The sequence below is a fragment of the Dipteris shenzhenensis genome, chromosome 24, assembly GCF_047967505.1.
Source record: "Dipteris shenzhenensis isolate YYH24624 ecotype China chromosome 24, Dip_SZ_1.0, whole genome shotgun sequence".
Taxonomy (NCBI): domain Eukaryota; kingdom Viridiplantae; phylum Streptophyta; class Polypodiopsida; order Gleicheniales; family Dipteridaceae; genus Dipteris; species Dipteris shenzhenensis.
The window spans coordinates 33,408,894-33,433,381 of NC_141619.1; the positions used below are offsets into that span (position 1 = coordinate 33,408,894).

General features: G+C 44.9%; 2 protein-coding genes across 3 annotated transcripts; both read left to right on the top strand.

Annotated features, from left to right (window-relative positions):
* Positions 1-1,157: 1,157 nt before the first annotated feature.
* LOC147886515 (pentatricopeptide repeat-containing protein At5g27110-like) lies at positions 1,158-7,974 on the top strand. Of its 2 annotated transcripts, XM_087395573.1 has the most exons (3): positions 1,158-3,404; positions 7,379-7,478; positions 7,919-7,974. In XM_087395573.1, the coding sequence occupies exons 1-2, from the start codon at positions 1,277-1,279 to the stop codon at positions 7,417-7,419; spliced, it is 2,169 nt and encodes a 722-aa protein (XP_087251699.1). In that variant the 5' UTR covers positions 1,158-1,276; the 3' UTR covers positions 7,420-7,478; positions 7,919-7,974. The 2 variants fall into 2 exon arrangements, with proteins under 2 accessions (XP_087251699.1, XP_087251698.1); XM_087395572.1 differs by lacking the exons at positions 7,379-7,478; positions 7,919-7,974 and adding an exon at positions 4,581-5,952 and having other exon boundaries at positions 1,158-4,541.
* Positions 7,975-19,832: 11,858 nt separating this feature from the next.
* LOC147886516 (disease resistance protein L6-like) lies at positions 19,833-24,167 on the top strand. Its single transcript, XM_087395178.1, has 4 exons — positions 19,833-21,112; positions 21,271-22,378; positions 22,667-22,915; positions 23,156-24,167. Exons 1-4 carry the CDS (start codon positions 20,511-20,513, stop codon positions 24,107-24,109), a joined length of 2,913 nt encoding a protein of 970 aa, XP_087251304.1. The 5' UTR covers positions 19,833-20,510; the 3' UTR covers positions 24,110-24,167.
* Positions 24,168-24,488: the final 321 nt, after the last annotated feature.

Genomic DNA, 24,488 nt, shown 5'->3' on the forward strand with positions numbered 1-24,488 from the left:
ATGACATAAGAAGCACTCAATCTATGACAATAACATCATGTACTCCTCTCTTGGGTGTGGCAAAATTTTGGGCTTCATTCTTTGCTTGTTTAAAAGTACTTTTACGTTTCACTTCTGAGGTTATCGTGGATTTAAAGCTAATGTACTCCGAGTTTTCGTGGTTTCGCTTCTTCACTGACACACAAGGACAAAAAATCAAATAATCAAAATAAAGACAATGCAATATATTCTAGGGAAAATAAGAAGTAAGCATATTACCTTGTGCATAAGCTTCTTGGGCTACCTCCTGAAATGTATGCTTTAGGGAACGACATGGATTTTTCTTAATTGGATAATTTTCACTCCCGCCCATCAAATCTTGGAAGATTAAGTACCTGCAACTTGCCCCTGCCTTGCAACCCGCACGTACTCAATGTGACCTTGTGCCGTATTTGATTTGGCATTGTCATCTTTCGATAAGTTGCCTTCTATTCTTTGCTTGCCTCACAAGCTAGCTTCTCTCTATTTTGGTTTGGCATCGTCATCTTTCATTGATCGTCGCCATGGCAACATGCAACTCACCATGGCTTGCAAGAGAAGCAGACAGAGGCTGCGAGATAGGAAAGCTGAAAAGCTTGGATAGGGCACAAGGAACAGATTGTGAGTCGAGGAAAGAAACGGCATGGTATCGAAACGAAAACAAAAGACAATTTTATAACGCTTTGTGAAGGGAGAAATAACAAGAAGAAAGAAGACTCCTTGCAGAGCAACAGCAACAAGAAGTAGTTCGACCGTTGACACATGTCACAATCACTGAAATTACACAAACAAATAAAGAAAAATTGAATTTTCTGTTTCCCTCGAATTGAATCGTCACTTAGGCTACCCACACTGGCCAAGCCGAAAAGTGTCAGGAGAGCACTCTTGCAAGGTAGTGCTAACAAAGAAACAACGCAAGAAGTGACGCTAAGGACTTACCACATGGCACCCACACTACTCATCACTCCGCGCAATGCACATGCGTTTGTTGCTACTTCCCACTCGGGAGCTTCGAAGAACTTGAGTACAACCATGTGGTGCCTCACCAATGGGAGAGTCCCTAGGGAGTGTACTCTTATTTCCATTAAAGCTAGCTTGTTTTCAAAGCGTTCCATCATACTCGTTTGTGCCGCCTTCTTTTCAAAGCCTTCAATAGATGGTATACTTCTGTTTCTATTGTTACATGAACCGAATGGAACAACGATTCTTGGTAGGCATCCTCCCCTAGCTTGCTCTTGGATGCCCCATAACAGCTCCCATGGCTTCTGATTTCTATATCTGCGACTTCACTTTCATGGAGCTCAGACTCTGCGCTTCCTACATGAATAAGATGGTCGGCTGGTCTAGCTTGGTGCTCAAGTTTTCATGCAGGGTTTATCTTGGCAGTGATACTACTGCTCCACACTCGCAAGACAAGCTTATGGGTTTTGTGGGTGCTAGCTATCTCGTGCCGGGAGAGCCATTGACACTGCGCGCTGAGATTCCAAACGAGCATGGTGCCTCCTTTTCGCAAAATGGGGTGCCAGACTGTCGATTACAAGTAGCCGGTCTATTAGGAAATTTCATAGACGAGGTCTCCCAGAAACCTCTGAAGCAAGCCATTGATGACTTGGATCGTACCGGCGTGGACTTCCCTACCCTTGCCTGCCTCTTACGAAGGTGTGGGCTTGAAGTAGCCTTGGCGGAGGGCAAGCGCGTTCACCTCCACCTTATTACAAGTGCACTTGAGCGAAAGGTGCCCTTGGGAAATCTTCTCTTACAGATGTATGTCAACTGTGGATCTTTGCGAGATGCACGTACATCTTTTACCCAAATGCAAAAGAAAAACAGATTCTCATGGAACTTTATGATGACAGCATATGCCCGGCATGGCCATTATGAGCAGGTCTGGCAACTTCTCGATCAAATGCAGTGGGAAGGCCTGTTGCCAGATGAGTTCGTTTTTGCCAGTGTACTTTCTTCATGCGCTAGCGAAATTGTTATGGCTGAGGGCAAGCGTGTGCATGCCCGTATGATTGGCAGTGGATTTGAATCAACTGTAATTGTGCAAAACACCCTTGTCAATATGTATGGCAAAGGGGGCAGTGTGCAGGATGCACGAAGTATGTTTGAGAAAACAGTCGAGCGGAATGTTATCTCATGGACTGCCATGATTGCAGCATGTATGCATCATGGACATGACAAGGAGGCCCTCCTACTGTATGTGCAAATGCAACATGAAGCAGTGATCCCAAACAAGGTCACCTTCATAAGCATTCTTGACGCATGTGCCAGTCAAGAAACAGAACTTGAAGGGAAACGTGTGCATGCCTGTATAGTGGGTAGTGGACTTGAGTCTGAGATTATCTTGGTTACTGGTCTTGTCAATATGTATGGAAAGTGTGGCAGCTTGGAGGTTGCACGCACGTTGTTTGAAAGGATGTCAAAAAGGAACACAGTCTTATGGACTGCCATGATTGCAGGGTATACACACCACGGGGATGCTAATGAGTCCCTTCAACTCTTCAACAGAATGCTTTGGGAAGGAGTTATTCCTGACAAAGTTACTCTTATTTGCATTCTTGATGCTTGTGCTAGTCAGACAGAGTTACACACAGGAAGGCAGGTGCATGCCACCATTATGTGCAACAATCTCGAGTCTGACATTGTGGTGGCGACTGCATTGGTCGACATGTACGCAAAGTGCAGTAGCATGGAGGATGCTTGGAGGATTTTCAATACTATGCAGGGACGGAATGTGCTTTCGTGGACTGCTATGATTGCAGCATATGTCCAGCGTGGCAATAACAAGGAGGCTCTTGAACTGTTTGTTGAGATGCAGAGGGAAAATGTAGTCCCGGATGAGGTCACCCTACTTAGCATTGTCAATGCATGTTCTGGTCTGGTGGCACTGACCGAGGGTAAATGGGTGCACGGTTTGATCATGGACAGTGGATTGGAGTCACATGTAGTTCTGGCAACTGCCCTTGTCAACATGTATGGAAAGTGTGGCAGCCTGAAGGATGCACGAACGCTGTTTGGGAAAATGCCTGAAAGGAATTTGGTCTCCTGGACTGCAATGATTGCAGCATACGCTCAGCATGGGCATGTCGAGGAGGCTGTAATGTTATTTGCCCAAATGCAACTGGAAGGAGTGACCCCTAACAGAGTCACGTTTGTCAGCATTCTTTCTGCCTGCTCTAGTGAACCTGCTTTAACAGAAGGGAAGAGGATCCACATCTGCATCACAAACAGTGAAGTTCATCAAGATGTTGTCGTCATAACTGCATTGGTCAACATGTACGGCAAGTGTGGCAGCCAGGATGATGCAAGGAGGATTTTTGATGGAATGACAGAGCGAAATGTGGTCTCATGGAACACCATGATTGCAGCTTATGCTCATGCTGGTAATGGCAAGGAAGCCCTCCAAATTTATGATCAAATGCAACGGAAAGGAGTGGTCCCCAATAAGGCCACATTTGTTAGCATCCTCGATGCATGTGCCAGCCAGGTAGCCTTAATACGAGGACAGGGTATGCACACACTTGTTATTCATAGTGGGTTTGAGCTTGATGTTAATGTAGGGAATGCTGTCATCAACCTGTATGGCAAGTGTGGCAGGCTAGATGATGCACAGAAGGTGTTTGATAAAATGCTGGAGCTGGATGTTATTTCATGGAATACCATGATTGCAGCATTTGCGCAGCATGGCCATGCAAAAAAAGCTCTCAGACTTTTAAACCAGATGCAGGAAGAAGGATTCTTACCAGACAAAGTCACCTTTGTTAGTGTCCTTTCTGCATGTAGCCATGCTGGCCTTGTGGCTGATGGTCAAGGTTTTTTTCTCTCCTTGATAGAAGAACATGACATCACACCCACTCCAGAGCACTATCATTGCATGATCGACATGCTCGGGCGTGCTGGATTGCTAAATGAGGCTGAGGACTTAATCAGTAGAATGCCATTTCAACCTACTTTGATAACTTGGATGACCTTGCTTGGTGCCTGCAGGGACCATCTTGACGTAAGACGAGGAGAGCATGCTGTACGTCAAATGGTCGAACTAGATTCAGAATATTCTGCTCCTTATGTAATGTTGTCAAATATTTATGGTGCTATTGGCTGTGGGGATGCAGCAGAGCGAGTATCCTGGAAGGAAGAGCACAGAGCTCTGCTGAACAGATGTGAAATATAGAATAGACGGCTTATTGCAAATGGTCATGGAACAGAGACTTAAGTAGGCAAGGTGAGAACAGACCATTCTTCTGGAGAACTTGATTTTGCATGTCTTGGCAAAGTGCCAAAGCTTGAGAGTTGGAGGTCACAACCCTTCAAAGAAGTTTCTCTGCATGTATGCAAGTGTGACCTGATTTTGTCACTATGCAAACCGAGCCACGACTCTGTTGGGATTATTGGGGTCACCTTCCCACCTGTGAGTGTCAAAATGAGGAGGACATGGGGGAGGTGTACCAGCAGCATGGTTTTGGTTCTGAGGGAAGCCGGGAGGGCAAATCAAAGAGGGCAGGCAGTCTGCCATGTTGCATGTCCTGCACAGGACAGCAGACCAGTACGGCTCAAGGCAGGCTGTATGGGGCCATTATGGGACCTTTACCTGGTCAGCAGTAGCAGGAACATGCAGCTGGAGCAGGTACAAGGCTGCAGGATGTGCACCAGTTGGCTGGAGCAGAAGGCGGGCCAGAAGGAGCCTGCCAAATGACTGCGCAGGTTGCAGAGTGCATAGGACAGGTTGGCAGACTGAAAGGCTCTGTGCAGAAAGTGTGCAGGCCAATATGTGCCTCTCACTTGGCCATCCTGGAGGCTAAAAGCTGTTTGCTTGTTGGCATTCACAGCAAGTAACCCCCATCTATACTTTCTAGTTATCCCATGAATCAGGTAGATTTGGAGCAGCTGTTGATGTTTGTCCATACGTGGTCCGATGTTGAGCGATAAATCGTTGTCGGTTGTGCAATTGTCTGTCGGCATGAGAGTCATCGTAGCCTGGTGGATAGTGCGTCCAGGGCATGTGAGGGATGTGCCCCATTACTGTTGAAGTCGCTGAGGATTTGGTCTTCTAGCGCTGATAGGGTGGCTGTGCAGCAGCAGGGAAATCGCCGATGGGCGTCTTCAGGGGCTTGTATTACCAATGACTTGCATTTTGGTGTATGTGTTGTTTCTAAATGTAGTGCTTATATCTCGATGCCATTCGCTGTCTAAGCAGGCCTTGTGTCAGTTTGTAAAGAAGAGATAGACCATGGCCTGCGAAGCATGAGATTTCATGGGAAGTTCTTGTGAGTGGCCCGGCTGCTCTTTTAGACTTCGTCTCTTGCAGGCCATGAGGTGGTTGTCTACCAGTATGTCCTGAGTATACACCCCAAGCGAGACTGTGTTTAAGGATTCCATGATTGGGTGTGAGGCATTGTATGCTGGCAAGTCTCTCTATAGGCACTGCGAGTTACTTCCGAATGCAGTCGTGAAATCTCTACGAGGGCAACTTTGTCGACTCTAATGTGTTTTGCTTCCAGCTTGGTGAGTAGGAACAAGTTGTCAGTGCTTGAGATGCGGGACAGCGCGGTGTAGGCCAGCCCATGGCTTCGAATGTCTTCTCGGTCAAATGCGACACTTGTCATTGTGAGGCCTTGTGACTTGTGTATTGTTGTTGTATTGGCGGGTTGTAATGGTAGTTGCTTTCGTGAGATTGTGTTTAGGTAGTTATTCCCCACTTGGAATTCTTTTGTGATTTGTCTTATTGGCGTCCAATGTTGAGGTATTGTGTTGCCTTATAGTTGGTAGATTCTCATAACGCGTTCTTAAGCCTATGTTTCTATTGTGGAAGTCGACCCAAGCTATTGGACTGTTCTATGTGTTTGTCAAATGTTAGAATGTGCTGGCACCATTCACTAGACCATGGCTACTTGCGCAAATCTCGACTATCATTCTTTGCTTCAACGCTAGCTCTGCGTGCAATCCAGCTGTTGCTTGTGGGTCGTCTTGTTTTTGTTGACGGCAAGGATGACGTGTGTTGCACCTGGCAGTTTGTCATATATGTGTTGGTAGTGCTTTTCTTTCTGCGCGTTCGTGAAGAAGAGGTGTGTGATGTCTATGTCTAAGTCTGGTCGCCTATGGAAGGTTGTGTTCAAGTATGCCAGGTCGTCAACTGTGTGTTGGCCAACTCTGATTATATTCAATGTACTGATGAAGGTGTTGTCTCTTTGTCACATTATTATTTTTAGCTTGTAGCATCAGATTTTGTCTTGCCAATATGCTTGCTCAGTTAGGCTAGTTGAGTGCTTTGGCTCCTTGAAGATCCATGCATCCCTGATTGGGCCCGCTTGGCGCAAAACTTAACATCTACTCCTCCGAATTCTCTGGAGTGTATGTGCGTTCTTGATGGAACGAAGGTGTGTGTCAATTAGGCTTAGCATGCTTTGGCCAATAACGGAGGCTTTGTTGAAAACAACTGGTCTTAGGGTTTTGTATTGAGCACTGAGGCTGTCAAGCTTCTCTCCTCCTAGGTTTGTTGCGGTGTTTGTCACTAGTGGGAGGTGCAAAGCTGAATGTATTTCTGTTCCACCCCATGATGAAAGTCGCTCTGCCTGTGTAGGCCATTAGTAAGCCTGTTCGTGGGTCAGCATTGTTGTCGATCGAGTGCGCATAATGATGGATAAATCCTTATACTCGGGCTAGTCGAGTGATTGTCTTGCTTGTATTAGCACCATCGATTAGAAAGAGTTGGATAGCGTTGTTGGGCTCCATTCTTTTCCGCAACATTATGTCATTGTGCAATAGTCGGTGCTGGTGGTTTGGTTTCCTAATTGTTTCTTGGTACTCTATGTTTGGGATGAGCTTGTAGGTTATATGTATTGGGTGGACGTGATCTTTGGTTTCGTAGATCTAGTGCAAGATCATACTCTTCGTGACTATGACTTCTAACGCTGTGGAACTTTGTGTCGAGCTATTTGTGTGACGTTTGGAATTGTAATCTGTGTGAACTTTGCTCTATTTTCTTTGATGATATCGAAATTTGCTTGATATGCATCAGCCCATGTTTGCCCTTCGGTGAAGATGGGTGTTTCTGATGTATAGCAAGCAGCTTTCGTGGTAGAAATGTGCTCGGTCTTTGTGCTTGTTGAAGTGCACAAAACGTATTATGCGTGGCTTTTTCAATTTCTTTTCTTGGCCTTTGATTGTTTCGTAGTTGCTTGCATATTCAGCCAAGCGAATGTTTTGCAACTATGGGTAACGCGTTGTATACTACCTTCGTAGAATATGTTTGTGTCATGGTTTGCTAATGTTGCAAATTTGCTTTCCGTTTTAGCAATAATGTTCTATCTTCTTGAAAGTTGGTGTTGATGAATGTGAATTACCTTGACGAGCTTGTTAGTGGGAGCCACAAAGCAATGTAACCATCTTGTTGCGAGCTGAGTTCTTGAGTGTTTATCATTGTGTTGCCGATCCACCGCAATCGTTCAATTGTTCTTAAGGTATTCTTCATGCTCTATTTGAAAGCTTCCTTCAATGCTCTTGTTGTTGTGTTGTCCGTCTTTGTCATGTATGATGTGCAGTATGCTATTGCGCCGTGTGCATTCAGTATGAATTGTATGCCTGTGTTCTCATCCCATAAAAAAGACAATGCTTATTTGTGTAGTTGTCTCGGTTGCCTTTTCATGAGATGGTTGCTTTGGTTATAGAGTGGTTCAATGTGATGTATTTAGTTTTTGTTGTGTCTAAAAGCTGCAGCCAGTCATCAGATGACATTGTTGTGCCATGCTTGAGCTCGAGCAAGGCTTTTGTGACGTTTTCGAGCTTTGGGAGGTCTTCTTGGCGTGTTTCTACTTGTTCGTCAAATGGTTGTACGATACAAGTAGTACGTGAAGGAGGCTTCAGGAACTCATATTGGCACGGTCTGTTGTTTTTTTTGCAGCCTTTTTGGTGGTGGTAGATTTGTGCACTTCGTAGTGTTTCTTCTAGTTGATTGCTATCCACGGTTATTTATTTGTCGGCGAAGGAAAGAACATCCATAGGAGTCTATGCCTATATGTTGAAACTCAATGACGACAACGAAGTCAATAACCTCGCTGAGGATTTTGATGTCACTCTTCAATTCTTGTTTTATTGCTTGGAAGCGGTCCATGTAGTACGTTGTTGTCGTGATTGGCTCTGATTGAAAGAGGTGACGGATGGACGTTGACTCGGTTTCAATATCTGCTTGATGCAGGCCTGGATTGATTTTCCACATATATTCCAGGAGCTTGGGCCAGCGTTTTTCACTGGATTACAAGGTCATGAAGGATCATTGCGAACACGTTTTTCTTTGTTTTGCCTTATAAGTTTGCTGACGTGTGCAAGGCTTTGAAGTCTTTGTAGCCTATCGATATTCGTGTCTTGGCAAACATCGCGAGCACTCGATCTTCTTTCGTGGAATTGGCCATTTTGTAGTCAAACCCAAGTCGACGACAATATTTTCAAGATCATTATCTTCATTGGTTGAAGAATAGATTCTCTATGTTCCTTGCAAATCTCTTGCCTTGGTTCTACAACTCCCAGATAGTTTAGTGCAGCTGGTTCATGGTAAGCTCTTTGTTGTCCGAAGAACAATGTCGGAATGATGTCTCTTCGCAAAACTTTGAATGGGCTAAGTTGGCGAATGGCCTTCGCATGATGCAACATGTATAATGGAGTCATTCTAATCAAACACTTGCTGTACAGCATATAGCCCATGTGTCTGTTTTGGCCATGGTATCGTCTACGGTGGTTACATGTGGCGGCCTGTGTGTGATCCACTCGCTATTGAGGATGACATTTGCTTCACGATATAATGGAGTCTCTATAACCTACGGAACACCTTCATTTTCAGCAAAGGTCGAACAACCCCACTTATGTAGCAGTGTTTGTATTCTAACTTCTGCGTAATCCCTACTAACAGTGTCGCTAAGGAATCGTGGCAACAGTTGTTTTGCTTTGTCGGTGCAGGCCATGACATTTATCACCCTTCCACATGGTCCGTACCTTCGTAGTTTAACTCAAGAATTTGCACAAATAGTCTTCTTAGCGACACCAGCTGTGCCTCAATTGGGCAATATTGTATTTAGCTTCAGTGGATTTGCAAACAACTTTTGGCAATACACCAAGACTTAGTGTCTTCATGCACTAAGACTTAGTGTCTTCATGCAACTCTTGCATGCATACGTTCTTCTGACACTAAGTTCTTGAATGCTCTGCTGCCATGTGGTAGCGACTATGGCAAGCTCAGGTTGACTAAGCTTTCGCAATTGGTGTTTGAAGAACAAGTTTTCACAAGAAATGTAAGGATTTGAGGGCATGTCAGCGATGGTCCTATGGTATTTAGAATTCGTTGGCAATGTTATGATGGGCTTGAGCCCTCTATAGTGTTCAAAGGTGTCATCAATGCTATTGGCCTCCATTCTCGTCGCATTTTGCAAAGCATGTCTCGAATTTGCTTATCTATCAGCAATGTTGTCGAGAAGCGGGGCTTGATTCTTTTGACAAGTTGTCATGATTGGGTTGTTGGGTCCTGTTGTAGCATTTTCTATAGGACTTCCATGTTTTCCTTGGAGCTAGCGTGCATGCTTAGGTTGTGCATGAGTGTTGGTTTTGCATGGAAATAAGAAAACCTCGTCTAGTCTCTTATTTTAAACCCTTGAATACCAAATTTTAAGATTTTAAAAGGAATGTTTAAGGTTTTCTTGGAGATAAAGACAAGCCTCAAAGTGTTACAGATCCCCTCTTGGTGTTATCATGAGTTTATTGATTGTCACTTTCAAAGCTAAAGTGCATACTGTGACGATATCTTCAATTATTACAAGATTAGTAAATAATGCATGATAGAGAACATGTTTGTCTAATAGAATCTAAATATGAGAGAGAGAGAGAGAGAGAGAGAGAACAATATGTTTGAGAGGAATAACCCAAAACTCTTGAGGGAGAGGGAAAGCCAGATTCTTGCTTTATACGGTCATTCAAGAATCCATAAATAATTCACATTGCTTAAAATTGCTATTGATAAGCGCAAGGTTGCACTAGCATGAGATGGGCTAGTGCTCAGAAAAGGAGGAAGAAGAGGTAGGTAACAATGGGAAGGCCCTATAATGGTCGATGGCTCTCCCTATTGGTCGCAAGAAGGAAAGTGAACTCTATAAATGTAACAAGATGTTGCGACACAATTGGAGCAAGGTTTTTTTTGAAAGGATCACAAGTAGGGAAATGGTGTAAAAGGAGTAGATATAAGAGGTGAAGGCCTGTTCTCTCTTCTACCCACCCTTTTGCACTTAGATAAACCCGTTTGTCCATATACATTTCATTGATGGAAAAAGATAATATTCCTCACCTAAACATGGTCGTAATGCTTCACAACGTAGACGCAACCCCATGTCAAATAAAATATCATTTCCTCTTTCTCCTCCCACCCCTCTCTCTCTTTCTAAAGCACATGAAGTGCACACGTAAAAAATCTTAGAACTTGAATTTGAACTTCAGTTGCTCACATATCAATTTAAATGAAACGTATTCCAAGTGCTATTTGAGCAAGTACTTGTAGAAATACCCCAAAGCACATGGAGCATAGAATCCACATCTCTCTCTCTCTCTCTCTCTCTCTCTCTCTCTCCTGTTGAGCTTCGTGCTACCTAGATCCATGGCATTGATGGTAGCCCTGTCTACCACATTATCGAGAGCATCACTACCTTGCTGGGCAAGTGCCCCTAGGAACGCCAAAATGGATGTTTGCAGAATGCCTTTGGTAGAGTAAAAGTTGGGTATGTGGTCGAACCTCAGCTCATGGAGCCCATTTTGGATGCTTTCAAGAAGGCGATATCCAAGGTGAAAAGTAGTGGAGCTCATGATGTTTGCAATCATGCAAGGAGGGTTCCACAAAAGGGAGAACAGGCTTGTTGTTGAGTCAAGAGATGAATGGTTTCTTGTCACTTCACGAAAATGTTTCAAACATTGAGAAGCGAATCATGGCTTCTGAGGGCTATGGTCTCCTTCACAGAGAGAGGCAAGACATTGACTTCCTTTTAGGAGGCATGTCTGCTTCTCTTGGAACACCACCTCCTCTTCTGCCTCTCTTTGCTTCTAGCTCATGGTCTCCTATCACCCTTCTTCCTCTCGCATCTCTTATCTCAGCTTGGCTGCCTGTCACCTCTCTAGCTCTCTCTCTCCAACGCCTCCCTCCTCACTCATATGCTCCTTAGTGATATGAAGATCACTGTACTCGCCATACCTTAATGACTACACTATTTCCCCAAATTGCTGATCACTACCATGCCCTTGCCCACTCTACACGAAAACCAAAATAGTATAGCTAGCCATTGTTGCTCCTCCATTGCCATAGACAATCTCCATCGCCATAGCCTCCTCCCTCCCTGTTAACATCCACAGAGTATAGTTGTCGAATGCAGGGTAATCAGTGAGCAGAGGTGATTAGGCCGCATGAGCTACTTCAACGGACAAGCTCAGGGAGTTTGACCGCCAAATACCCCAAGGCCAGTGATTGCAAGCAATGTGCACATGGAAGGAGTATAGCTCAAACTACAAAGTCCAAGGATTCTAGGCATAGGTTGTATGTTCCAGCTAACACCCAAGACCAAAGGCCGAATGCAGGATAATCAGTGAAGGATAATCAGTGAGTAGAGGTGATCAGGCCGCATGAGCTACTTCAACGGACAGGCTCAGGGAGTTTGACTGCCAAATACCCCAAGGCCAGTGATTGCAAGCAATGTGCACATGGAAGGAGTATAGCTCAAACTCCAAAGTCCAAGGATTCCAGGCATAGGTTGTATGTTCCAGCTAACACCCAAGACCAAAGATTGCAGGCAACGTGCACATTTCAAGTCTATGTCCATGAAAATAACCACGCCAACAAAAATAGCCATGAAAGGAGTACAGCTCAAACTCAGGGAGTTTGATCCCCAAATATCGCGAGGCAAAAGATTGCACGCAACGTACAGGGTTATCGTTAAGTGTCTCGCGGAAGTGAAGCCTCGCCACTCCAGGTTTTGAGCCGCGTTCACGGGGTTCAGGTTCCAACCGCAAATGGCTTAAGGTGTGAGGGCGCTCAGGGAGTTTGAGCCCTAAATCACCTAAGCCTAGGAGGCGTGAGGCTAACACAAGCGCTATTTGAGAGTCGGTTAGGAACACAACCTAATACCAGGTTTGTCCGAAGCGCTTTAATATGGTTAACACAAGTGCTATTCTTGCCAGTCTGGAGAGATGGAAAGAATAGTAATATGCCTTGGCACCCTACGGGCCCAAGAGCCTTTGGTTGTAAAGAGAAGGACAGTCTTAAAAAGGAAAAGGGTTGGCCCTCCCTTCAAAAGGTGACTTGTATAAAAGGCCAAATGGTTGACTTTGGTCTTCATTGTTGTTTGCACAAGTTTAAATACAAGCTCCCTCTTCTCTTCCGAGAGAGTGTTTTGGGTGTTCTCTTCTTTCCATCGTAGTGCCTTTGTGGTTGCCACTCCATCCCCCTTCACTTCCCTCTTTCCTTCTCCTTCCCCTTCTCGCCTCCCTTCTCCCATCTCTTCTCCCCTCTTCCCCTTCCCTCTTTCTCGCGTGGAACCACATCGCAACAGTCTGAAGGCTGCTCGAGTGACACTTGCAGATGACTTGTGCCTTGCATTGCTCCCACAAGGAGTAGCACAGAGTAGAGGCTCCATCGGCATATCTTCAACATCCCTACAACACGTGAGTCACCCCACTGAGGCCCACAACATTTTTGGCGTTGCTATTGTCGGGGAGAAAAGATATGCTTTTGCATTTGCACTTGTTTCCCTTTGATATCTACCCATTGCACAAGTCTTTGAGCCTAACTTGGAGCTTGTTAATGGAGTTGTAGGAGAAAAGAGAGAGAGGAAGTGAGAGTGTGGACGAAAATGTAGGAAACTTATTTTTTCTTGTTGGAAAGTCATTTGGGTGCATTTGAAGCTTCTCTTTGATGCTTTTAAGTGTTTTAAGTTGATAGGAACTTAGTGTGTGTGATTGCTAAGGAGTGTGTGAGGTCCGAACACTTGCCAAATTTTGAAGTTGTTTTGTGTTCTAGAACTCACCCTTCATGAAATTTTGCATTTTTTCGGTCAAAAAGTGTTTTTTCTTCAAGTTTTTTTCATTGTTTAGGTGAACTAAGTAGTGTAGCATCCCTCTAGCATAACAAATCCAGAACAAAAACTCAAAATCTTCAAAAAATCCACAAAAATCAGTCGACAACACTGTGTTTTCCTATCCCGTCGAGTCGGTGCCATAGAGCTATCCCATTGACCGGTGCGTTGGTTGTATCCTGTCGGTCAAACCACGTTTACACGGTGCCATAGAGCTATCCTGTTGACCTAACTTCTGACCACGGCCTGACCCGCTGCCCCGATTAAATAGGTGTAAGAGTTACTATCCCACTGACCTGACAGCCGTTGACCCGTGGCTTTGGAGCTATCCCACTGACCATTGCTATCCTGCTACTCTGCCGCCAGCACGGTGAATCCACCTCCACGCCCATAGTCATATATGTATCCATTGATTGTCGTAATACGCTTACGTCATCGTCTGTCGCTGTTTCTATTCCGTCACTCGTCGCGATACGTCTATCACTCCGCCTGTCGCAATACGCTTACTTTGCCGATCGTCGCATTACGCCTATCACGCCGCCCATCGCCATTTTGATCCCCATGCCTATCGTGTTACCGTCGATCGATGCGTTGGTACGTATTCTGCCCATTCCCTATCCCGTCGCCCGTTGTCTGAACCTTATCCCTATGCCCGTAGGGATACCACTTGTGTTTGATCCTGTCGAACACGTGCCAAGATCTATCCCACCGATTGGCATGATATGCTTACGTCGCCGCCTGTCGCTATACCAGTTTCTCGTTGCCCGGTGTGATACCATATCCCTCTGACCGTCACTATAAAGCTATCCCACTGACCGTTGCGATACCTCTGGGGTAGCCAAAGAATTAAAAAAATTCCAGAACCTTAGTTCAGCCTGAGTGTGCTTAGCTAGAGGCCTCTCACATGCACGTGAGGTCCGAAAGAATTTTGCAAAAGGATCTCGTGCCGGAAGAGAGTGCTTCGAGCTACGCTCAGCCCACCCTCCGCCCTAGCTGGGGATCTGGGAGCTCCGATCCCTAGCCTCCACTCATTAGTAGGCCCCCGACCATAAACTCTATCTAGCTCTAACGAAACAGAGAGCTTGGACGAAGTAATGCAAGACCCCTCGGGTCCAAGGGCATCTGAAGCCCCATTCACAAGTGTAGCCTCCCCTAACTCGCCTGCACCTTCGGTTGCATCTAGGCTTAGGGTACATTCTCCAACATGTTTAGACGCTTAGGCCGAACAGAGTCAGCAGACATGGAGAACCCCTTCCTCGGCATGTTTGCACGGAGGGAAGGTCAGCAACATCCAGCTCCTCAACCACAAATCAGGACGAAAACCTCCTTCACAAATCCAAGACCCTCCGCCTATGCAAGACCTTCCCAGTGGGAGCACATGGATGATGAAGATCCATGGATGAGGGAATTTCGAAGGCAAGACCCCAACCGAGGGGATGCTAGGAACTTCTAAGGCAGAGTGCCTTATGAACCCCCAACAGTACCAGTGCCACCAACCTTCGTTAACTATGGGGCACCACAGTTTCCACCCTACCGCCCGTTGCATGGAACTAACGTTCCCATGCCCCAGGACCCACCTCCTCCGGGAGTACGTCCCTTCATGTCCATACCGGTTGCACCAATGAATTCAGGCCTTGGCACCGATGTCGGTACCAGCAACTACGTGGGTACCACCACCTAGGCCAGGCAGCCCTGCACCCCGTCAAGCCCAACAACGCCGCCTCTTCTAGCAGGCCAAACAGTGTTAAATGATGAGCGATTGCGGATTTTGGTGAATGCCTTAGGAAGGGGGCCCGCACCACCTCCACCCGCCCCAGCGTTTCCCGCACGGATTGCGAATCCCTCGAGGAGCTGGCCCATAGCCATCTCCAAGCTAATGACTAAGTTCCTTGGAGAAGGAGACCCAATCTCCCACGTGGAGCGGTTTGAATAGATTTTCGAAGCTTTTGGTGCTCCTGGAGACCTAGAGATGGCCAATGCGTTTGGTCTCAGCCTGGATGGCAAAGCAGGCCAATGGTATAGGGCTCTCATCCCTAGAAGAGAAGATCAACCATGAGACATTGAGAAAGGCCTTTATTGTGGGGCGCCCCTAGTGGCCATAAATGGAGCCCAACCAACCAATTGTATGGTGTAAAGCAGAACGATAAGGAATCCCTAAGGGATTACATTGCCAGGATCAAGCACCTCAATGCTCGCTGTGAATCGTGCGAGTGGATGAGCAACAAACAATTGTTGCCTCGCTTCCTTATCGGATTGGCAAACTCAAAGTTGCACAACCACCTCATGGTGATGAATCCTACCTCCTTTGATTTATGCAGCAAGGTGGCCATCCGCATATGTGACAACATCATGGACAATGCGAATTCGGATAAAGCCCTGGACCCCTCAGAAATAGCTCCATCGTTTAGGTCTTCGAGTGTAGAATCGATCAAGAAGGAGACTAACAAGCCCAAGGGCTTGGACATGAGTGAGCTGGCCTCCAATCTGTTAGATTTAGCTAGGCCAGTAGTGGAGGACAGGATCCTCCAAGGAGACGCCGAGCAACCCCCACTTGTTTCCATGGAGAGACAATGTTTGGTGTGGGGTATGCAATGGCAACCACCCCTCCAATGAGTGTCCACGCCTAAGGGCAAGGCCGGCACTCTACTACGCACACTGCCATAGGTGTGGAAACCATGATACCTCCCAATGTCGATTTCCAAGGTCCCTTCCCCAACCCATGTATCAAATGAGACCCCCATTAGTCCTAACCGCCCCACCCAACCCTCTGATCACTCAAGGTGGTCCCGTGGCTAGTTCTAACCAGTACAGAACTCAGCTCGCTCCGTTACCACCATCGATATTGGGTCCGCAGCCCCCGCTACCTCGTATAACCCCAATCAATCAAGTGTTGGTAGAAGAAGTGCCCAACGATTGGGAGGAGACGGATCTTGATCACGTACCTCACGATTACTACCCCTACGAGGAGGGAAGTGGGACCGTGATTTACTACCTCCCGCCAGAGGATCAACATGTTTCCGTATTCCAGACCACCCCTGTGAACGCAAGGGAGAGAGACCTAAACTCAATTGCTCGGAGACCCCCACTCAAATGTTACACCTGCAAGGGTCTCCATAGAGTCGGTGAATGCCCCTATCGAGGTACTTCAAACCCTCCAGTGTCTTGTTTCAAATGCCAGGGTCCACACTTCTTGAAGGACTGTCCATACAAGGATCGTACCCCTGCCGCTCCAACCACGTCCAACCCCACACCCTTGTGTGCGGGGTGTAGAACATTTGATTAGTACTGCTTCAAGACATTTGAAGTTGTCTTTTTTGTTCGAGTGCATGCACAAATCATCTAAGAACACTTGTGAAAACTTATTTAGAAATGACTTGAAAGCTGTGAACATGACTCGTTGGAATGTGGCTGGGGCATTACAAAGGCCGAATGGCATGACTCTATAGGCAAAAATAACCGATTTTGTAGCAAATGCTGTTTTTGATTGGTCTTTAGGAGCAATTTGCACTTGGTTATAGCCACTGAAGCCATCCAAGAAGCTATATATATGGGAACCTACCACCTTTTCCAACATTGTTTCCGTTAAGAGTAGGGGATAGTGAATCCGACGTCTAAGAGTTTTTCCAGCTCGTCATAAACCATGGTGCCATACTTAGGATTTGTTCGATAAGGATACTTTCGAAACTTCTTACGTTGGGAACTGTGGGGTAACTTTTCCACTGGTAAGGTGTTTCCAAGTAAGGGTTCATTTGAGGTGCATACTCCTTCTAGTCCCTCAGCTCCCCCCCTACGAAGCCACCATGGACTATGGTCCTTGCAAATTGTGCCACGTGGCATTTTTCTCCTCTCTTCCTTTTTTTGAACCTCCAAAGCTCCTCTCCTCTTCCCGAGCCTCCCCCTCCTCCCCCGAACCTCTAGAATTCTTCCCCAAACCTCCTAATCTTTGCCACATTGCTGGTCTAGGATTAGTCTCCTTAAAGAATAGAATAGAAATAGAAGATCAATTAATCTAACTAACCTAATTAAACAATTAATTAGGTTAATATAAGTAATTTTCATCTAATTAATCTAGCTAATTAGAAAGTGATTGAGTAGATTAATTAATCTAATTAGAGTAATTAATGTAATTGATTACATAATTTAATCTACTTAATTAATCCAAGTAGTCTAATTAATTAATTAGATTAATTTAATTAATCAATTAATTACTCAATCTAGTCAATCTGTATTTGCTCAATATGCAATCATCGTGACCACCAGTTCAGTCCTTACAGATTTGAATAGGGAGCAAAGACATGCAAAAGAGCCCCCAAATTTCAATGGGAGATGAGGAGTGTGGTATATTTTGCTCTCGTATGGTGTAGAGTAGCGATAATACTACTTTGCCAAAAATGCCCCCAAATTCGTTCCTAAACTATTGACTCCAACGAGCCAGTGCTAACAATAATGTGAATTGCATTCATTGGGCCCGCCCGAAATTGAAAGAAGAGAAAAACACGGAGGAAATGGTGGAGCTCACATGGTCGCAACCAAACACAAAACATTTAAGGGAAACCGAAATTTTCCTCTCGCAAGGGGGGTGCCGTTACTAAGGCCTTCCCTAGAGGGCATGCCAAAATGGTATTGCACCGGAAAAAGTAAAGACTAAAGGTTTTTGGCTTGCCCCTTAGGGAAGGACTTGTTGATGGTTCCACTTTGGAAGAATAAAATATGTTTTTATAAAAATTTTCATTTGCAATTATGTGATTGGCTGGTGTGTTGACTTTAGATCATCTCTTTAAATTTTGTTTTATTTATTTTTAAATTTCATTAATATTATAAGGGTTGAAGGGATGGAACTTCTTCTCATCTGCATAGAAAATGAGTTTCACTGAGGGGTTTTTGTTGTTGGGTTGGTGCATAATGGGCATTGCATCATCGTATGAATATTTCACAACTGAGAGATCTTTGGACCAATGATAGCCATCATGAAGTTTAATAAGGTAGTAAAGATAGAATGCCGGTAAAGGTTCTTAGGGGAATGCAGCATCTAGACCTAAGGGGTTACAACTATTTATATAAAGAGGTCTCTATTGGTAGTCAAGAGAAAGAAGCATGTCTTTCCTTGCAGGAGAGAGAATGTATGCCTCCCTTAATGCCATGGTCCCATCTTCACCCAGCATCAGGATATTTCTCTTTGTTGCTACTTCTTTTTCCTCTCATTCTCCTTGAATGAGGGCTAGAATCATGAGCTGATGTTGTTGCTAAATCAGTGATGAAAAGCCTATGGTGTGGATGCAAAAGCATATACACTCCTAAGAGTATTTGCCCATTTTTGACCCCTTGACCCCCCCAAGATTCAAGAAGTAGGCTGATGTTCACTCTGCCTTATCTTAACAACCCTATCTAGTTGCTATAGTGCACAAGACTCACGACATATTTATACTTGATGAGCTAGCCGTGGGGAACCCAATCCCATCGCAAATGGCAAACAAGAGCCTCCTATTGATCCCACCACTTATGCAACACAACATCCCTCTAAGTCGACTATCAATGGGCATTAAGAGAGGGCTCTATACGAGTCCACAAGTGGAGCTACACATTGGTGAAAGGAGGCCTTTAGTCAAAGTCCCTTAGGCTTCTCGAGAAGAATATCTTGGAATATCAAACATAGGTGAGGATATTCTACTATAAATTACATCTAATTGTTTTATCCAAGTTTCAGATCCTGAAGGATCCACATGGTACTATAACATGGAATGTAGGATTCTCTTATGGAGGAAGAGGAGGAACAAGGTAATCCCAACCATCTTTAGCTTAGGCACCTCCCTGTCCAATAAGCAGGGAATAACAAGATTGGTATAGTAGTTGATTTTGACAAGCATGCTAAGCGACAATGTTTTTTGAACAGTAGGAGTGCACTATTTTTATCTCGACTATGGTGGTTTCATGAGCAAGGCATGGCACAATTTTTGTGGCAGCAAAGTCAACCAAATGACAAGCTAAATGGCAGCTAATTGATGGGAAACACAAGTGCATCTTTTGTTGGTGGATCATGAGGAACGGGTATGGCAACAATACAAGCAAATAGTGAGACAAACATTGGAAATACATATTAGGTGTAGCATGAAGGTGACAAGCATGATGATAGAGATCAACATGAGCATCGGTTGCCATTAGGGAAAAACTATGAGCAATTTGTAGATTTGCCATTGTAATTCCATCGTTCCTACATCGCAATCCATTAATAAGTTTTTTTCCTTTGGTTTTTAAAAGTTTTTCTTACTAAGATTTTGAGGAATTTTCCTTACACCTCGCATTTCCTTACACAATTACTGATGGGTCACAGAGTTCTCTAAATTTTTGCTAAATGTCTTTGGCGAAGCTAGAGATTGAGTGCAATTACTAACATTCCAGTGAATGGATGCGATGTAGGAGGTGGAATGGCGACCAACTTGCCTCTAGTGAACAACTGAAGCACAACAAATTTCTGCCAAGTATTGGGTGTCCAAAGTGGTAGGAAGGTGCAAGGTGCTAGGACCTAGATGGGCATGGAATATGGGTGCGACCGAACTAGAGAGCAAAACACCCATGTGATAGATACTAAGCTTAAATTTTTGTGATACTTCTCTAACCCGTCTACTACGAGTCATGTTCTCTTCACCACGGAAAACTTTCGATTTTCGGAATTATTCATTCGCATATTTTGATTGGCATTGGTGTATCTTGCTTCCCGCGATTTGGCGCAATTTGGGTCTGTGCATTTTGAAGCTTGGTTGCGAATCTCATCACCTCTCCCGTGTCCCTCCCGTACACCAAAATGGACCAAATAAATGTGTTGACTCGTTCTTCACTGCACCGCTGCATCTTTTTCATAAGGGACAAAACTTCGACAATGTACACGCTCGAACAGCTGGAGTTCGAGCTTGCTTGGGACGTAAGGGTCTTCAACACCACGACGAAGAAAGCTAGAGAGAGGTTCCAAGAACTGGTTCAACAGCCAAGGAGAAGAGGAGGAGAGAGAGAGAAAGAAGAGTAGAACAGAAGAGAGAGACGGGGAGAGAGAGAGAGAGAGAGAGAGAGAGAGAGATGATGAGGGGTGCACAAGAGTAGAGAAGGAGCGAGAGAGAGACACAGAGAGAGAAACATTGTCTAATGAGGGTGCATTGAAGAGGCTCTACCACGGATCCATCAGGCAAGGTCCCCGCAAAGGAAGAGGCAGATAAGATACGAAGGGAGCCAAGGCAGATTAGATAGGGTCGGAGATGTTGATTTTGCAGCAACAACATTAAGTCATAGACCCAAGGATTTCTAGTCTCTTCAGAAGGCTCGAGCGACTCCGCCTAAGCGACTTCTTCAGTTTCCAACGCTGAGAACAGTTCTGTGTGCTACACTTTTGCGAAGGTTTTGTATCTTACAGCCATGACGAAAGCGTTGTCTACAGCCTGCATGTTCACAGTAGTGGTATCTATAGCCACGCTGTCCATTGCTGCTATATCAAAGCTGTTGTTTAGGGCCATGCCAAAGCGAGAAAGGGACGCTGGTGTGCCTTTGGATCGGGCTATTGGCAAGCATGAGGTCTTTATAAGCCATCGTGGAATAGACATGAAGCGTGGATTTGCAAATCATCTTTACCATTGCCTGGAGCAACGTGGGATCAAAGCTTTTTTGGACATGAAGGAGTTCCCTAAAGGAGGCGATGTTCGCCCTTTCATGCTGGAAGCTGCCAAGCGAGCAATCATTCAAGTTCCTATCTTTACTAGTATTTACGCGGAGTCTACATGGTGTCTGGATGAACTTGTAGAAATGATGAAGAGCTCCAAAAGCTCTAATAAGGCCAAGGTATTTCCAGTCTTCTATGACGTTCAGCCAGAGCAGCTGCGGAACAAGAATGGCCCGTTTGCAAAGGCTATCAAGGCCCATCGAAAAGGAGGCAAGTACGACAAAGACACGATCAAAGGCTGGGAAGAAGCTCTGCACGATGCCTCGTGGCTGGAGGGCTTCCGGCTGGAGGCCTATAACAAGTAAGAACTTGAATTGAGCTTTGTTTTTGCATCTCCAAAATTTCTCGTTGGCTTTTAGCCAGTCCTACCTTTCACAGCTGTTTTTGTAGTTGTGAAGCAAACGTTTTTCTCGAGTAAACGATTCACTAATCGACGCAACACTCTCTGCAAATGTGTAGATGTGAAGGGGAGTTGGTCCAATATCTTGTAGCAAAGATAGTGCAGGAGATGCAAGACAGGATTGTGGTGGAGGAAGATTGTAATGCAGTTGGGTTGGAAGAGAGGGTTCATGAGCTGGTGGAGCTGCTTGATTTGAAAGAGAAGAGAAATGTAGACTTCGTTCTAGTTTGGGGTATGGGCGGCATTGGAAAGACCACTCTTGCTCGAGCTATTTACAGGAGACTTGGAAAGGAGTTTCAAGCAGCAAGCCTTGTGGAAAATTGTGGGGATGAGAAATCTGCAAGTCGAGTACTGAATTGCCTCCTCGATGATTTGCTGCTCGAAAAGGATTTCCAAGGAGGCGATGTTGCAAAACGCAAAGAGCGTTTAAAGCGTGGCTTAAGCGAGAAGGAGGTTTTGATCATATTGGATGACGTGAAGGACTTTGACTCCATCGAGGAAGTTCTAGATCCAAAGTCTCTTAATCCTGGAAGTCGAATTCTTGTCACGTCTAGGAACCAAATAGCATTTCCTCACGAGAACGACTTCTCTGACGTCTTCAGGGGTAAACGCCACCAAGTAGAATGCATGGGCATTGATGAATCCTTACGACTTTTGTGCCTTCACGCTTTCAAGAGACCTGTTCCAGATCCAGGTTTTGAGAGGCTAGCAAACACTGTTAGTCAAGCTTGTGGAGGACTTCCCCTTTCTCTGGAGGTGCTCGGTCGTCTTCTTAGCAGGGCACAGAACAAGAAAATGTGGGAAGAAGCAATCATTAAGTTAAAGAACAACAAGTACAAAGAGATAGAGGGAAGACTGATGATTAGCTACGAAGCTCTTAATGAGGATGAGCAGGAAATGTTTCTGGACATAGCCTGCTTCTTGATCGGTGAACACAAGCAGAGTGCCGAATTCTATTGGGATGGTTTGGTAATCGGGTGGATAAGTGGTCTAGAAAAGTTAATAGATCTCTCTCTGGTGAAGGTGGACCAAGACGAGTGCCTCACAATGCACGATCACCTGAGGGACTTGGGGAGAGGTATTAGTCGGAAGCAATCCCAGAATTCAGGCAAATGGAGTCGGCTGTGGGATGATACCGACCTGTCGGGAGTGCTGAAAAGCAAGCAGGTAATTCGTCATCTCTACGAACTACAATGCATGGGCGATGAACGTGAAGGTAATACAAATACAATAGAAAGAACACGGGGGTTTAAATTAGCTGAGAAACTGTCTGATTGGTTTCGAGAAACTATGTGCTCGGGTTCTTTTTCATCCTTTGCACTTGCATCTAGTTTTGTTTCTGCTAGGTAGTGTCTAAAGATTTGATCAGATATATTACTATGATGCTGCTACTATTGTATAGGAGTGATGAAATGAAAGAGTGATCCATGAGATGATGGTCTGGTTTGTTTGCAGGGTCTTGATCATATCCATGGGCTTGCCACTTCCCTGCCTAGCTTGGACGCAGGTTTACTTTCACAAATGCGATCTTTACGATTGCTTTTTTTAAATGAAACACGTCTGGATGGTGATCGTGAGGGGCTCAAACGGTTGGAAATCAGATGGTTGAAATGTCAAAAAGTTCAACTTGAGGAATTAGACGGGGAATTTCTTACTGTGCTGGCATTGAGCCAATGCTCTTCAATTGCATGGAATTGGAACACGGTAATGTAGTTATTTCTTTTCTTTTCTTGTAATGTTAGATCGTCAGGCTTTGTTAATTTCACGAGGAGACCTGAATCTAAAGAGGTAATTGTGTAAGAAGTCCTTGATTGCCCACGGATGATGAAGCTCCCAATCTGAAAACTTGCTGTCGAAAGACTGTGAATCTCGTGAAAGTTCAGAAAATTTGGTAGTTCGTAGAGTGTACTGTACTGATGAAAATTCCCTTTTTCGTTGGGACAGCTGAAAAAGCTACGGAAGCTTGAGATATTCGGGTGGGATTCGCTGCCGGCGCTCTTTGTTTCTTGTTTTGAATCTATAGAAGGAGGAAATTTGGGTGCCATTTTGGTGCGTAGCCTGGTCTCGATTAGTTCTTCCATCTGGCAGCAAGCGAGGGAGCTTTCGGAAGACTTTGGGTCTCTTGAAAGTCTAGAAGAGTTCCAAGTATCCATGTCAACAATCACCAAGCTCCCTTCTTCCTTCGGGCAGCTGAATAAGCTACGGAAGCTTAAAATGAAATGTTGCAAATTCTTGGAGGAGTTACCCGAAGATCTGGGGTCTCTTGAAAGTCTCGAAGAGTTGGATGCATCGACTTCAATGATAAGGAAGCTTCCTTCTTCCCTTGGGCAACTGAAAAAGATACGGAAGCTTGACTTGAGTTTGTGCAAAAAGCTGGAGGAGCTACCAAAGGACTTTGGGTCTCTTGAAAGTCTAGAAGAGTTGAATGTATCGCTTTCACCAATCACTAAGCTTCCTAGTTCCTTCGTGCAACTGAAAAAGCTACGGGTGCTTGTCTTGCTTAAGTGCGCTTCGTTGAAAGAGCTACCGGAAGACTTCGGGTCTCTTGAAAGTCTAGAAGAGTTGGATGTATCGTGTTCAGCAATCACTAAGCTTCCTACTTCCTTCGTGCAACTGAAAAAGCTACGGGTGCTTTTGCTGATTAAGTGCGCATTGCTGAAAGAGCTACCGGATGATTTTGGGTCTCTTGAAAGTCTAGAAGTGTTGAATATATCCAATTCAGGAATCACCATGCTTCCTTTTTCCTTTAGGCAGCTGAAAAAGCTACGGGAACTTGAAGTATTGTGTACTGAGCTTCCTTCTTACTCGGAAGCTATGGGTCAGGAATCACCTAGTGAGCTTCCTTCTCACTCGGAAGCTATGGGTGAGGAATCACGTGTTGAGTGTGCTGTCTCTTAGAATCTCTCTTGAAAGTCTGTTTATTTGCTAGCTTCAACTACTAAACTTGTTTAATAAATGCTTCCTATTCCCTATTTCGTGTGGAGGCTACAAATTCATTGAGACTTCTCATTAAAATATCCTAAGCCTAGACAATCACAATTTATCTATTTTATTTGTTTACTTTTTTTCCATGAGTGGCACATTTGCCTTCGGCCTATGTTGCTGTGAAATACTGACATTCACATAAAGAGCATGATGTTGAAAATGATCATAGTGCAAACAGATACTTATTCTCGAGAAAGAGTGGGACATGGGAAAAGACAACATGCCATCCCATACCTCTTTCCATAGGTATCTATTAACATGTCTATAATCATTCAATTATGTTGGGAGGGGG